The sequence below is a fragment of the Epinephelus lanceolatus genome, chromosome 22 (genome assembly GCF_041903045.1).
Source record: "Epinephelus lanceolatus isolate andai-2023 chromosome 22, ASM4190304v1, whole genome shotgun sequence".
In the NCBI taxonomy this organism is placed as follows: Eukaryota; Metazoa; Chordata; class Actinopteri; order Perciformes; family Serranidae; genus Epinephelus; species Epinephelus lanceolatus.
The window spans coordinates 16,495,607-16,509,615 of record NC_135755.1 but is presented as its reverse complement, the minus strand read 5'-3'; the positions used below and the strand labels follow the sequence as shown (position 1 = coordinate 16,509,615).

The 14,009-nt window shown below is 41.3% G+C and overlaps 1 protein-coding gene across 1 annotated transcript; it reads right to left on the bottom strand.

The window, feature by feature from the left end:
* Positions 1-1,235: 1,235 nt before the first annotated feature.
* On the bottom strand, positions 1,236-4,056 carry LOC144459673 (GTPase IMAP family member 7-like). Its single transcript, XM_078164106.1, has one exon. The coding sequence runs from the start codon at positions 4,054-4,056 to the stop codon at positions 3,403-3,405; it is 654 nt and encodes a 217-aa protein (XP_078020232.1). The 3' UTR covers positions 1,236-3,402.
* Between the last annotated feature and the right edge of the window lie 9,953 nt (positions 4,057-14,009).

Here is a 14,009-nt window from a genome sequence, read left to right as displayed (position 1 = left end):
TTCAGTCTACAGCTCAGTATTTACCAGAGAGGTAACGTGGGTGAAACAGTCAAAACTCTCAGCAAGTCTCCCTCAGATACAGATGACACAGGATATTCTGCTGAGATGTTATTGGCCAGTGGTTGATGCATGTGACTCGCCAGGGCCGGCATTAAGGCATAGGGATATAGGCGGTCGCCTAGGGCGCCACATTGTCTGGTGGGCGCGGGGAAATATATGAAAATAAAATAAAAAATAATAATAATAAAAGTTCGCCAGTGGGCACCCATCCTATTCTTTTCTGGAAGTAACAAATAAACAAATACAGAAAAAAAGATAGAAAGAGAGAAAGCAAGTAAGAAAGAAAGAAGAAATACACTTTGCATCCCTGTTCCTCAAAATTTTTCATCTGCCCTGCCGCTGCACCTGTACTGTGCGCACTGAGAGTGGGGTCTGTGTCAAAATCTGGTCAAGATAGGCAGGTATTTACCTTTTACCTGCATTTCATAATAATGAAAAGGTCCAAGCCTTCAGGTGCAGGAGGAGGAAAAGAAAGTCCGATATAGAAGTATGTCGTCTGTCTTAGGTTATCTTTAACCCTATGGGCCCGAGCTATGCATAGTGCGTCCAAATTCACACCTGTTCTTCTCTATTGATTTTCTCCGCGACCGTGAGCGGAACTGTAGCTTTCCGACAAGACCAAGCACTTGTCGGTAGTCCAATGTTTTCACATCGAAAAAAAAATGCTAAAGTTACACTAAAATTATGTATAACAGAGCTTTCATACAGCTCTGCACACACATTACTCTTGGATGGATTACTCGCTAATGCAGGGTCGCACAGAAATGCCAGTGATACCACACATCATTATGCTGTCATCCCATCACGCTATAAATCCAGATTAATTGTCTACAAAATAAAAACCTGACGAATTTCTTTACAACCCATTATACAGATCTTGTTATCAGTCACTTCATATAGTGAGGAATATCGTATCTTACCACGTCTTAGGCTTGCGTGTGTTTCTCCCTGTCTATCCACATTTGTAGTCCGGCTTTCAAGATGCAAATATCTCCATATTGTCCAGTTGACACTCCATCAAACTTTGTATGACAAGACCAGCCACTTCACCTTTGCGCACCCAGACAACTGCAGCCTAATTATGCATGCTGACAGGGCCGTAGTCACCATATACATTGAGGGGGACACGTCCCGTCCCATGCCCCAATTTTTTTTTTTACTGCAAACAAAGTGGCAAATATTATGTTGGAGGACATCATTGCACTTGGTTGACTATTTTTCTATGATCTTAGATGTAAATATTTCATGTTTCTTTCAATTTTATTTATAAAGCCCAATATTACAAATCACAATTTGCCTCACAGGGCTTTACAGCATACGACATCCCTCTGTCCTTTGGACCCTCACAGCGGATAAGGAAAAACTCCCCCCAAAAAAACCTTTAACGGGAAACGGAGAAATGCCTGCTGCTGAGATGTTATTGGCCAGTGTTGATGCATGTGACTCGCCCTCTCACACAGGAGGCTACATACTTGGCTGCTACATTTTACAGCAGACAGTACTGATTTGATTTCAATATTTAATGTGATCATTTGAAGGACAATTTAGCCAAAATATGATTTCCCAGAATGCCATCTGTGATAGAGTAATGAACACTTATCAATGTCAATAACCATAAGAAGTAACAATAACTCACCATCCATGTTGTTAGATGATGAATAAGTGAAGACTGAAAGTATTTGGATCTACCAGATCACTATCCTGTGTGCCTTTTCTCCTGTCCTCTCACTAGTTTCACTTTATATTGTGTGTGTGTGTGTGTGTGTGTGTGTGTGTGTGTGTGTACAATGTAGGAAAGAGTAAACATATAAAATAACAATAAGGCACAGATTCAAAACATATACAAAATACGTACAATGCCAAAACAGGTTACCAGTATAGATCATCAGATATAAAGAGGCAAATGGTGAGGATCATTCCAGGTGGGATGCATATAGACATGTACGTAAAATATTACATCTGAGTATTAGGTAAGTGCAAGTGTGTATGTATGGTTAATATCACACATGAATAAACATCATCAGATCAATGATCAAAGGTTGTATAGAACAAGATTTTAAGGCAATCATCATGTGCTGCGTCATGTTTTTATCAAAGGCAGATAGTGCTTCATCCTTCAACCATCTTCACTGCACTCCATATTGTGTGTCTGCTCCTTCAGCTGCATCTAGTCCTGTTATTGCTACTGTTAGTGCCGCTCTTTCTCTTGCTTCTTTTGTTCTTCTCTCCTTGTCATTTTTTAAGTGATGGTCCTACCTAATCTTTAAATACACTGCTTAAAAAATAAAGGGAACACATAATCATCACAGTGTAACTCAAAGTCAAACTCCTGGGACATCAACCTGTGCAGTTAGGAAGCAATACTGATTGTGAATCAATTTCACATGCTGTGCAAATTGGCCAGACAACAGGTGGAAAGGAGAAGCAATTACCAAGACAATCCCTATTTAGGAATGGTTTTGCAGGTGGTGGCCACAGACCATTTCCCTCTCTACTTCCTTTCTGGTTGTTTCTGGGCTAGTTTTGCATTTTGTCCAGTGCCCTCACCACTAGTGGTATCATGAGGCAGTATCTGCAGCCCACAGAAGTTGCTCAGGTAGTGCAGCTACTCCAGGATGGCACATCCATACGTGCAGTGACCAGAAGGTTTGCTGTGTCTAGAGCATGGAGGAGATACAAGGAGACAGGCCTGTACACCAGGAGAGCTGGACAGGGCTGTAGGAGGGTATCAACCCAGCAGCAGGACCACTATCTGCTTCTTTGTGCAAGGAGGAACAGGAGGAGCACTGCCAGAGCCCTACAAAATGACCTTCAGCAGGCCACTCGTGTACATGTTTCTGCCCAAACTGTCAGAAGCAGACTCCATGAGGGTGGCATGAGGGCCTGACGTCCACAAGTGGGGCCTGTACTCACACCCCAGCACTGTGCAGCCTGATTGACATTTGCAACAGAACACCGAAAATGGCAGATTCGCCACTGGCGCTTCGTTCTCTTCACAGATGAGAGCAGGTTCACACTGAGCACATGTGACAGACATGACAGTCTGGAGACGCCATGGAGAACATTCTGCTGCCTGCAACATCCTCCAGCATGACCGGCTTGGTGGTGGGTCAGTGATGGTCTGGGGAGGCATATCCTTGGAGGGTCACACAGAGCTCCATGTGCTAGCCAGAGGTACCCTGACTGCTGTTAGGTACCGGGATGAGATCCTCAGACACATTGTAAGACCATATGCTGGTACAGTGGGCCCTGGGTTCCTTCTGATGCATGACAATGCCTGGCCTCATGTGGCTGGAGTGTCAGCAGTTCCTGGATGACAAAGACATTGATGCTATTGTCTATTTAGTTATTGGCATTAAAAGTTTGTATCAAAAGTAGTACACTCGCGCCTTTACCAAAACAAGCTCGAAATGCACATAACAATGAAACACCTGCCAGTATGATCCAAAGCTTCTTCCATACGCTGTCTTTCGCCTGCTGTGTGATCTCCTCCTCTGACATGTTTCCTGATGACTGTCTAATGAGCTCCTCCTCTTTCTGTATTTCTTTCTCCACTGCTTGTAGGATATCATTGGTGTAGCAGCCTCCTTTGTTTGCCTCAGTTATCTTGTCTAGTGTGTCAAGTAGATTCTTCACCTGGAACTGGTTATTCCTGTATTCATCCTTTGGGTTGTCTTTCCAGTATTTATTATCAATGACATGACAGCGGCCTCCGCACTTCTTCACCAGATCACTCGATGCCTTATTCTGACAGACAAATTCCTCAGTTGTCTGTCCTTCCTTGAGCTGGTCTCCATGAGTAAAGAGAACTGTTGCATATTTGAAGACTTCTTCAGAGAAGTATTGGTGTATTTGGTTGATGACATCCTGCTCCTGCTTGGTGAATTTCTCCACTTTAAGCACAATGAGAAAAGCATGAGGTCCAGGAGCGCACTCTAAAAATATAACACACCAGACATAACAAGAGCACATGGCATCAGAGACAATCACAGACATGTGAAATTCAAAGTTAATCTTTAAAGATCAGCCAGTAGGATGAGACATTCAGTTTTAAATCCTCTTTAAGATTTTGAATTTATAAGGTGCAAGGTGGAAGACGATCTTCAGTCTACAGCTCAGTATTTACCAGAGAGGTAACGTGGGTGAAACAGTCAAAACTCTCAGCAAGTCTTCCTCAGATACAGATGACGCAGGATATTCTGCTGAGATGTTATTGGCCAATGGTTGATGCAGGTGACTCGCCCTCTCACACAGGAGGCTACATACCTGGCTGCTACATTTTACAGCAGACAATACTGATTTGATTTCAGTATTTAATGTGATCATTTGAAGGATAATTTAGTCAAAGTAAGATTTCCCAGAATGCCATATGTTATACAATAATGAACAGTGATCAACGATGATAACCATAAGAAGTAACAATAACTCACCATCCATGTTGTTAGATGATAAATACATAATAGTCATCAGTAATAGTTTACATTTGTCTTTAAGCTGTCTGCAGGTGTAAGAAGATACACATGAGCTCAGTTACAATAAAAATCCTCATTGACTGACACAAACACACACACACACTGTATAGGACAGTATAACCCCGGCCATGGACTGTGCAATATGTGCTAATGTATCATTTTGCAGCATTTTTCTTACTCCATTAAATGACAGAATTTAACCTCGGAGCACCACCCATCAAAATAAACAGGTCGATAGCCAATTGCCTAATTAATTAATGTTGTGTCATAAACTGAAGGCTGCTACAAAGTTCTTTTTCCTGGTGAAAGGTTAATTAAACTACTAACTACAGTGTGTGGGTAAAATTAAGGTGTGGGTTCTGAACTCCTCCTAAGTCCTTCTCTGTGGCGTCTCCAGGCCGTGTTGTAAGGTCAACTAGACACTAAACTTCCATTTGTGACTCATTTCTGAAAGGAATTTCAGTTTTAGTGAAGGATCTGAATATTGTCTTCTATTCAATAACTGTCATCATCATCCACTACATTAGTGTAACCCCTTTAACTCCTTGTTTCACGACACTTTAAGTCAAATGTCTCTGTACATTGTACATTTGGAGCATAAAGTGATTCTGATTCTGAAGAAAATCTGTCACTGTTCAACAATATGAGAAAAAGAAGGAAGAAAAAACAGATCTATAGAAGCCATCTACTAATAGCACCTGTGCACTGTAAAATATATTTAAAACAAATAGCTATTATTCATATCTCTGTCTCTGTCACTAGTTTGCCTCTCTGACGTGTTTCACAATAGAGAAACAAAAAAAAGCATACTGAACGTGTTTTCACGTACATGGGACATTAAATCATGTTTTAGATTAAATGATTGTGTCATGGTGAAAGCTCAAAATCCATCAACGTGTGGGCCTCTGTCACTCTCAAGGGGAGGTCTCAAGGGGGAGGCAAAAAATAAATATAATAAAATACTACTACTCCTAGTACTACTATTACTATTACAATAACGGGGAAGCAAGATGGTGGATGGTGCTGCCAGAGGTGCTACTGGTGTGAGTAAAACTCTACCGAACAGACACGGGGGAAATTATTGTGGAAGATGAACTTCTGAATTTCCTAGCTGTTAAAATGAAAACTCTGAGCCAGGATGACATCGTTGCAGTGGCTGTCGACCACTTCAGGTCGGAGTGGATTGTGAACTCTACCAAAGTGCTTTTTGAACTTTGCCCAAGCACCACTCATAAGCTTGTAGCACATACGGGGGCGCAAAAAGACGCGAAAAACATCCAGAGTTGCCTCAAGTTATTCAACGAGGTGGGTGAGGACGCTCCTTGCTTTGTCTCTCACTTCCTGGATGAATTACCACCTGACTTTCAATAGCCTCGACGTTTCTTGCCTTCTGGCGAACATGGAGTGTCTAGGTGCAGACGTTCACGCCATGAAACAGGCTTTGTCTATGCAGACAAGTGTCTGTAACGATCTGCGTATTGTAACCGCTGATATAAACCTACAGCTGGGTGCTATTGAACAGCCTGGTACAAGCGGAGGGAGAGCGCCCGCTTCACAAGCCAGTGAGGAGACCCGGGGCAGCGTGGAGGTCCAAACCAGTGAGGAAAACTCGAGCCGGAGGGTGGAGAGCTCAGCCTCGAGCCTGGATGTGCCAAGCAGCGCAGCAACAGGAGTCTCCCCAACTTGGTCCAGTGTAGTCAAGGTGGGCCACCGGCTGAAACATGTCACAGGAGATACTAGGGCAAAGCACAAACCCCTTCTGAATCCCCTCAGGGAGAAGAAGATAGGCGGCATTGTTGGAACTAGTGCTGGTGGGAGCATTCGAGTTATAAAGACAAAGCTGGTGAGTGTTTTTGCGAAAAAATTCTCGCCTACTTTAGACTCGGAGACTCTGGCCAGCTACTTGAAAGACAAACTTGGTCGTGAGGTAACCTGTCAAAAGTTAGACACTGTACAGAGCCGGTTCAGCTCCTTTAAAGTAACCGCCGAGTGCAAGGAGGTAGCTGAAATGTTCGATCCAATGCTCTGGCCTGAAGGTGCCTTTGTGCTGCGCTTCTATGAGGCACGCAGACCCAAGGCTCCGGTGGGATTGACACCGGCAGGGAGTGTGCCTGTACCGGAGGCTGGGTCGTCCGATGCCATGTAGAAGCCATGGCTTTCAGAGTTGTGTCATATATAACTTGTGAGGCCTGCGCCTGGGACAAAGTGCTGGGGACAGAGCGCGTCGTGTTGTTATTGACCAGCTCCTGGAGAGCACGGACATTCTTTGTTTACAAGAGACTTTTTTAGCCAAACAAGACTTGGATAAACTTAATTCTGTCCACAATGATTTTCATGGGACAGGAGAGTCCACAACGGACCTAAGCATGGGAATAGTGAGTGGCAGAATACCTGGCGGTGTGGCCATTCTGTGGCGCAAAAACTATGACCCACTGATCACTGTTGTCAGGCTTGAGGTGGACTGGTGTATAGCAATTAAAGTCGTACATAATATGAATGTTTTTATTATTTTAAATGTATACACTCCATATGATTGTCACAGAAATGAGGAGGAATACCTAGATAGATTAGCGTTTATAGGCTCATTCATTGAGGAAAGTGCATGTACCAACATATACGTGATGGGTGACAGGAATGCTGATATTTCAGATGAAAAGTCTCTTTTTGGTCAGCACTTAATACAGTTTTGTCAAGATAGCAAGCTGGCTCTCTCCAGAAAAATACTCTTGCCTGTAGACAGTTACATGTACAGTACAGGCCAAAAGTTTGGACACACCTTCTCATTCAATGCGTTTTCTTTATTTTCATGACTATTTACATTGTAGATTCTCACTGAAGGCATCAAAACTATGAATGAACACATGTGGAGTTATGTACTTAACAAAAAAAGGTGAAATAACTGAAAACATGTTTTATATTCTAGTTTCTTCAAAATAGCCACCCTTTGCTCTGATTACTGCTTTGCACACTCTTGGCATTCTCTCCATGAGCTTCAAGAGGTAGTCACCTGAAATGGTTTCCACTTCACAGGTGTGCCTTATCAGGGTTAATTAGTGGAATTTCTTGCTTTATCAATGGGGTTGGGACCATCAGTTGTGTTGTGCAGAAGTCAGGTTAATACACAGCCGACAGCCCTATTGGACAACTGTTAAAATTCATATTATGGCAAGAACCAATCAGCTAACTAAAGAAAAACGAGTGGCCATCATTACTTTAAGAAATGAAGGTCAGTCAGTCCGGAAAATTGCAAAAACTTTAAATGTGTCCCCAAGTGGAGTCGCAAAAACCATCAAGCGCTACAACGAAACTGGCACACATGAGGACCGACCCAGGAAAGGAAGACCAAGAGTCACTTCTGCTTCTGAGGATAAGTTCATCCGAGTCACCAGCCTCAGAAATCGCAAGTTAACAGCAGCTCAGATCAGAGACCAGATGAATGCCACACAGAGTTCTAGCAGCAGACCCATCTCTAGAACAACTGTTAAGAGGAGACTGCGCGAATCAGGCCTTCATGGTCAAATAGCTGCTAGGAAACCACTGCTAAGGAGAGGCAACAAGCAGAAGAGATTTGTTTGGGCCAAGAAACACAAGGAATGGACATTAGACCAGTGGAAATCTGTGCTTTGGTCTGATGAGTCCAAATTTGAGATCTTTGGTTCCAACCGCGGTGTCTTTGTGAGACGCAGAAAAGGTGAACGGATGGATTCCACATGCCTGGTTCCCACTGTGAAGCATGGAGGAGGAGGTGTGATGGTGTGGGGGTGTTTTGCTGGTGACACTGTTGGGGATTTATTCAAAATTAAAGGCACACTGAACCAGCATGGCTACCACAGCATCCTGCAGCGACATGCCATCCCATCCGGTTTGCGTTTAGTTGGACGATCATTTATTTTTCAACAGGACAATGACCCCAAACACACCTCCAGGCTGTGTAAGGGCTATTTGACCAAGAAGGAGAGTGATGGAGTGCTGCGGCAGATGACCTGGCCTCCACAGTCACCGGACCTGAACCCAATCCAGATGGTTTGGGGTGAGCTGGACCGCAGAGTGAAGGCAAAGGGGCCAACAAGTGCTAAACACCTCTGGGAACTCCTTCAAGACTGTTGGAAAACCATTTCAGGTGACTACCTCTTGAAGCTCATGGAGAGAATGCCAAGAGTGTGCAAAGCAGTAATCAGAGCAAAGGGTGGCTATTTTGAAGAAACTAGAATATAAAACATGTTTTCAGTTATTTCACCTTTTTTTGTTAAGTACATAACTCCACATGCGTTCATTCATAGTTTTGATGCCTTCAGTGAGAATCTACAATGTAAATAGTCATGAAAATAAAGAAACGCATTGAATGAGACGGTGTGTCCAAACTTTTGGCCTGTACTGTACATTAGTGAAGCATGGCACACAACGTCCTGGCTCAATCACATTATGTGTACAGCCGATGCTCATGACAGTTTAGAAAATGTTGAAATATTGTATGGATTGGCTACAACAGATCATATCCCTGTTTCCATGATGTTAAATGTTGGTAGTCTATCTGAATGTAACAGTATTAATAACCATGAGCAGAGTGGGAAATTACACTGGATGAGCCTTACAGATGATGACCTTAGACATTACAGGTCACTGACTGATTATAGCCTTAATGACATTGATCTACCAATTGAGGCTATAATATGTGGTAACATTAACTGTAAGAACCAAAAACACAATAAGGATCTGTGTATCATGTATGAAACCATTGTGAAGTGTCTCGTTAACGGCAGTAAATCATTCTGTCAAAAAAGGATTAAACATAATACGAGGCCTGGGTGGAATGAATATGTGCGTGAATTACATGCGGAAGCTAAAGAAGCCTTCAATAACTGGGTGACATCAGGAAAGGCAAGGCATGGCCCAGAGTGCGAAAGAAAGAAACTGGCGAATGCTAGATTTAAGTATGCTGTACGATTAAAAAGAAAAGAAAAATATAAAAAGAAATGAGGATGCAATGAGGTCTAATTCAATGGCCAGAAAGCTTCAGCAGAATAAAACATATGAATTTTGGAAGGAAGTTAAAGCTTTTAACAACAAGATGCCTCTACCATCTAGCATCTCTGGTATAACTGGATCTGAGAATGTTGCTGAGCTATGGAAGAAACATTATTGTGATATTATTAATTGTGTTAGAGGTGATGCATTTATTGTTGGGAGATGTTTCTCACCATGATGGTGTGGTTATAAGACCAGATGAGATATTGTGTGCTATAGAGAAATTATCACTGAATAAAGCATGTGGCCTTGATCAAATAGTGGCAGAGCATCTAAAATACACTGCCTGGCCAAAAAAAAAGTCGCCACCTGGATTTAACTAAGCAAATAGGTACGAGCCTCCTATTGGATAATTACTGCATGGGCGATTATCTTTCAGCTGGCAACAAGTTATTTAACCCCAACTGGTGCAATGAGTTGCTTCTCATTTCCTAAACAACCATGTCGAAAGACACATCCCGTGGTCGTGGAAAAGATGTTAGTCTGTTTGAGAAGGGTCAAATCATTGGCATGCATCAAGCAGAGAAAACATCTAAGGAGATTGCAGAAACTACTAAAATTGGGTTAAGAACTATCCAACGCATTATTAAAAACTGGAAGGATAGTGGGGACCCATCGTCTTCGAGGAAGAAATGTGGCCGGAAAAAAATCCTCAATGATCGTGATCTGCGATCACTTAAACGTTTGGTGAGGTCAAATCGAAGAAAAACAACAGTGGAACTCAGGGCTATGTTTAACAGTGAAAGTAAGAGCATTTCCACACGCACAATGCGAAGGGAACTCAAGGGATTGGGACTGAACAGCTGTGTAGCCTTAAGAAAACCACTAATCAGTCAGGCTAACCGGAAAAAAAGGCTTCAATTTGCTAGGGAGCATAAAGATTGGACTCTGGAGCAATGGAAGAAGGTCATGTGGTCTGATGAGTCCAGATTTACCCTGTTCCAGAGTGATGGGCGCATCAGGGTAAGAAGAGAGGCAGATGAAGTGATGCACCCATCATGCCTAGTGCCTACTGTACAAGCCTGTGGGGGCAGTGTTATGATCTGGGGTTGCTGCAGTTGGTCAGGTCTAGGTTCAGCAACAGTATGTGCTCAAAGAATGAGGTCAGCTGACTACCTGAATATACTGAATGACCAGGTTATTCCATCAATGGATTTTTTCTTCCCTGATGGCACGGGCATATTCCAAGATGACAATGCCAGGATTCATCGGGCTCAAATTGTAAAAGACTGGTTCAGGAAGCATGAGACATCATTTTCACACATGGATTGGCCACCACAGAGTCCAGACCTTAACCCCATTGAGAATCTTTGGGATGTGCTGGAGAAGGCTTTGCGCAGCGGTCAGACTCTACCATCATCAATGCAAGATCTTGGTGAAAAATGAATGCAACACTGGATGGAAATAAATCTTGTGACATTGCAGAAGCTTATCGAAACAATGCCACAGCGAATGCGTGCCGTAATCAAAGCTAAAGGCGGTCCAACGAAATATTAGAGTGTATGACCTTTTTTTTTGGTGGTGACTTTTTTTTTGGCCAGGCAGTGTATGCTAGCAGTGGAGTCTCAGTGTTGATTGCTTTATGTTTTACTGGATTATTAATGCATGGAATATTACCAGACTCTATGCTTGCTGTAGTATTAGTACCTGTTGTCAAAGACAAAACTGGAAAGATATCCATTCCATTCTGATGGTAATAAGACTAAGTTTACTCAATATATAGAGAGTCGTAATTTATATCAAATGGTACAGGATGTCACGAGGTCCTCAAGAAACAAATTTGGGCATAAAACTGAAAGCATTATTGATCTGATATTCAGCAATGTTCCAAATAAGTGCTCGAATGCCAAGTCTGCCCTGGTGTCCTGGACAGATCATAATATTGTGTACATTACTAAATACACCAAAGTACCAAAAAGACCTCCTAGAGTGATTGTTAAACGGAGCTTTAAAAAATTTGTCCTAGAAGACTATCAGGGAAATTTGGCTGCTGTTCCTTGGGACCTTGTGTATCTTGAAGATGACTTGGATTGTGCTGTTGATTGTTTTACGAAATTGTTTACAAATGTGATTGAGCTTCATGCTCCTATAAGGAAATGCACAATTAAAGCCAAACCATCCCCCTGGATTGACCACCAACTGAGAGAAGCAATATCCCAGAGGGATGAGGCAAAAATTATAGCATCTAGATCAGGATTGGATTCAGATATTATGATATATAGAAAATGCAGAAATTTTGTTGTAAAACTCAATCGTCAGAAAAAGACCCTATATTACAATACAGCTTTCGAGGAATGTAGAAACAATTCAAAATAGATATGGCACACAGTGAATGGTTTACTTGGTAGGTCAAATAGTGTTAGTCCTGTGAGTGTTGAGGTTGATGGGAAGATCAGCACAAAACCAATGGATATTGCAAATCATTTTGCAGACTATTTTGAATCAAAGATAAATGATCTCAGGTCCCATATGATCAGTAATGTATCAAACGAGTTATCGGTGGGCAAAATAGACAATAAGATTATGAAAGGGAAAAACTGCAGTTTTTTGTTACCTGACACATCAGTAGATGAAATTGAGAAAATTTTGAGTTCACTTCCTGATGATAAATCCCCAGGGTATGATCTTATTGACAATAAACTGTTGAAATATGCCGCACCATATATTATGAGACCTGTAAAATATCTATTTAACCTTTCTCTGCAACAAGGAGTGTTTCCCACAGAGTGGAAACATGCAAAAATCTGCCCCATTCCTAAAGATGCTAAAATATCTTTCACTGCAAGCAACAGTCGTCCAATTAGCTTATTCTCCTCTTTAAGTAAAATTTTAGAAAGAGTTGTTAGTGACCACATTTGGAAATATATGGAATCTAATAACCTTTTAACCCGTGCTCAACATGCATATCGTAAAAATCATTCTACTGAAACTGCATTGATAGATATGACAGATGAGTGGCTAAGTGCCCTTGATCAAGGTAAACTAGTGTCCTTATTACTTCTTGATTTTACTGCAGCATTCGATTTGATAGATCACACTATTCTACTGAAAAAGTTGACTCATTATGGTTTCAGTGAGAATGCTATCAATTGGATGAGTTCCTACTTAAATGGTAGAAAGGAATCCATCTATGTTAATGGCTCCTTTTCTTCCCCACGTACACTTACATGTGGTATTCCACAAGGGAGTTGCCTAGGGCCATTATTGTTTATTATATACACGAATGATTTTCCCTTAGTGTTAGCCAACTCAAATGCACATATGTTTGCGGATGATACAACCATCACTGCAGCAGCAGACTCACAAACTCGGTTGTATGAATATTTGTCTAATGATTTTAAATCCGTTATCAAATGGGTGGAAAATAATAAATTAGTGTTAAATGTAATTAAAACAAAGTATATGATTATATGCACTACACGAAAGAGGAGGAAATTGAAGCCATGGCACTTAACATATGGCAGTGTTCACATCGAAGAGGCTACAGAAGTAAAGTTATTGGGGGTCAAAATACAAAACAATCTCTCTTGGGCAGCTCATATTACTGATCTTTCTAAAAGAGTGATGAAAATGGCACGAATGATTGGACGAATTGTAAAGTTTTTATCTAAAGACACTCTTAAGGTAATATGTCATAGTCTAATCTATAGTCACATTAGTTATTGCTGTGCAGTGTGGGGTAATGCAGCTCTGAGAGATATGAGGAGGCTACAGATTACATTAAACAAGGCAGCTAGAATGGTCTTAAGATGTGGGTTTGAAAAAGCAGTAAGTGAACTTCATGCTATGATGGGATGGCCCACAGTAGTAGAGCATGTGAGACAACATTCTATTGCACTAATTTCAAAGATTCAAAAGTTTAGCAAGCCAGTGAGTATCAAGGACAAGTTGTTATTAGTGCGTGAAAAACATCAAGTCAACGTTAGAATAAGATATAAAAATCATTATGTATTACCAAAAATAAAAACTGAAATGGGAAGGCGGACTTTCATTTTCAGAACCATTAAATTATGGAATTCATTACAATAATTACTCAGGAGTGGTTTGGCAGTTGGATTGTTGACTGTAGGATTTGTATTTGTATTTTAAATGTTGTTATTATCACAATATTATATTGCAAGTAGGTTTGCACAGTAGTGGTATTTCTGTGAATGAATATCTCATTCACATGAATATTTCATTTCATACATGCATTTGTTTGAATGAATGTGTGTATATATGTAGACATATATGGTACTCAAATTGTGCTAATGTATTTTGGCTGAGTGTGTGTGTGTGTGTGGGTGTGTGGGTGCGTGTGTGTGTGTGTGTGTGTGTGTGTGCGTGAGTGAGTGAATCTATGTATGTATATGATTATATGTTTAAGTGTTATGATTACTGTATGTTTAATTGTTTTTAATCTTGATGTGGACTCTTGGAAGATTAGCCAATGGCTAAAAGAGATCCAAATAA

What these genes read in the sequence shown, in the direction of transcription:
- LOC144459673 (XM_078164106.1), bottom strand. Translation starts at nt 4,056, where the DNA reads ATGTCTGTGATTGTCTCTGATGCCATGTGCTCTTGTTATGTCTGGTGT.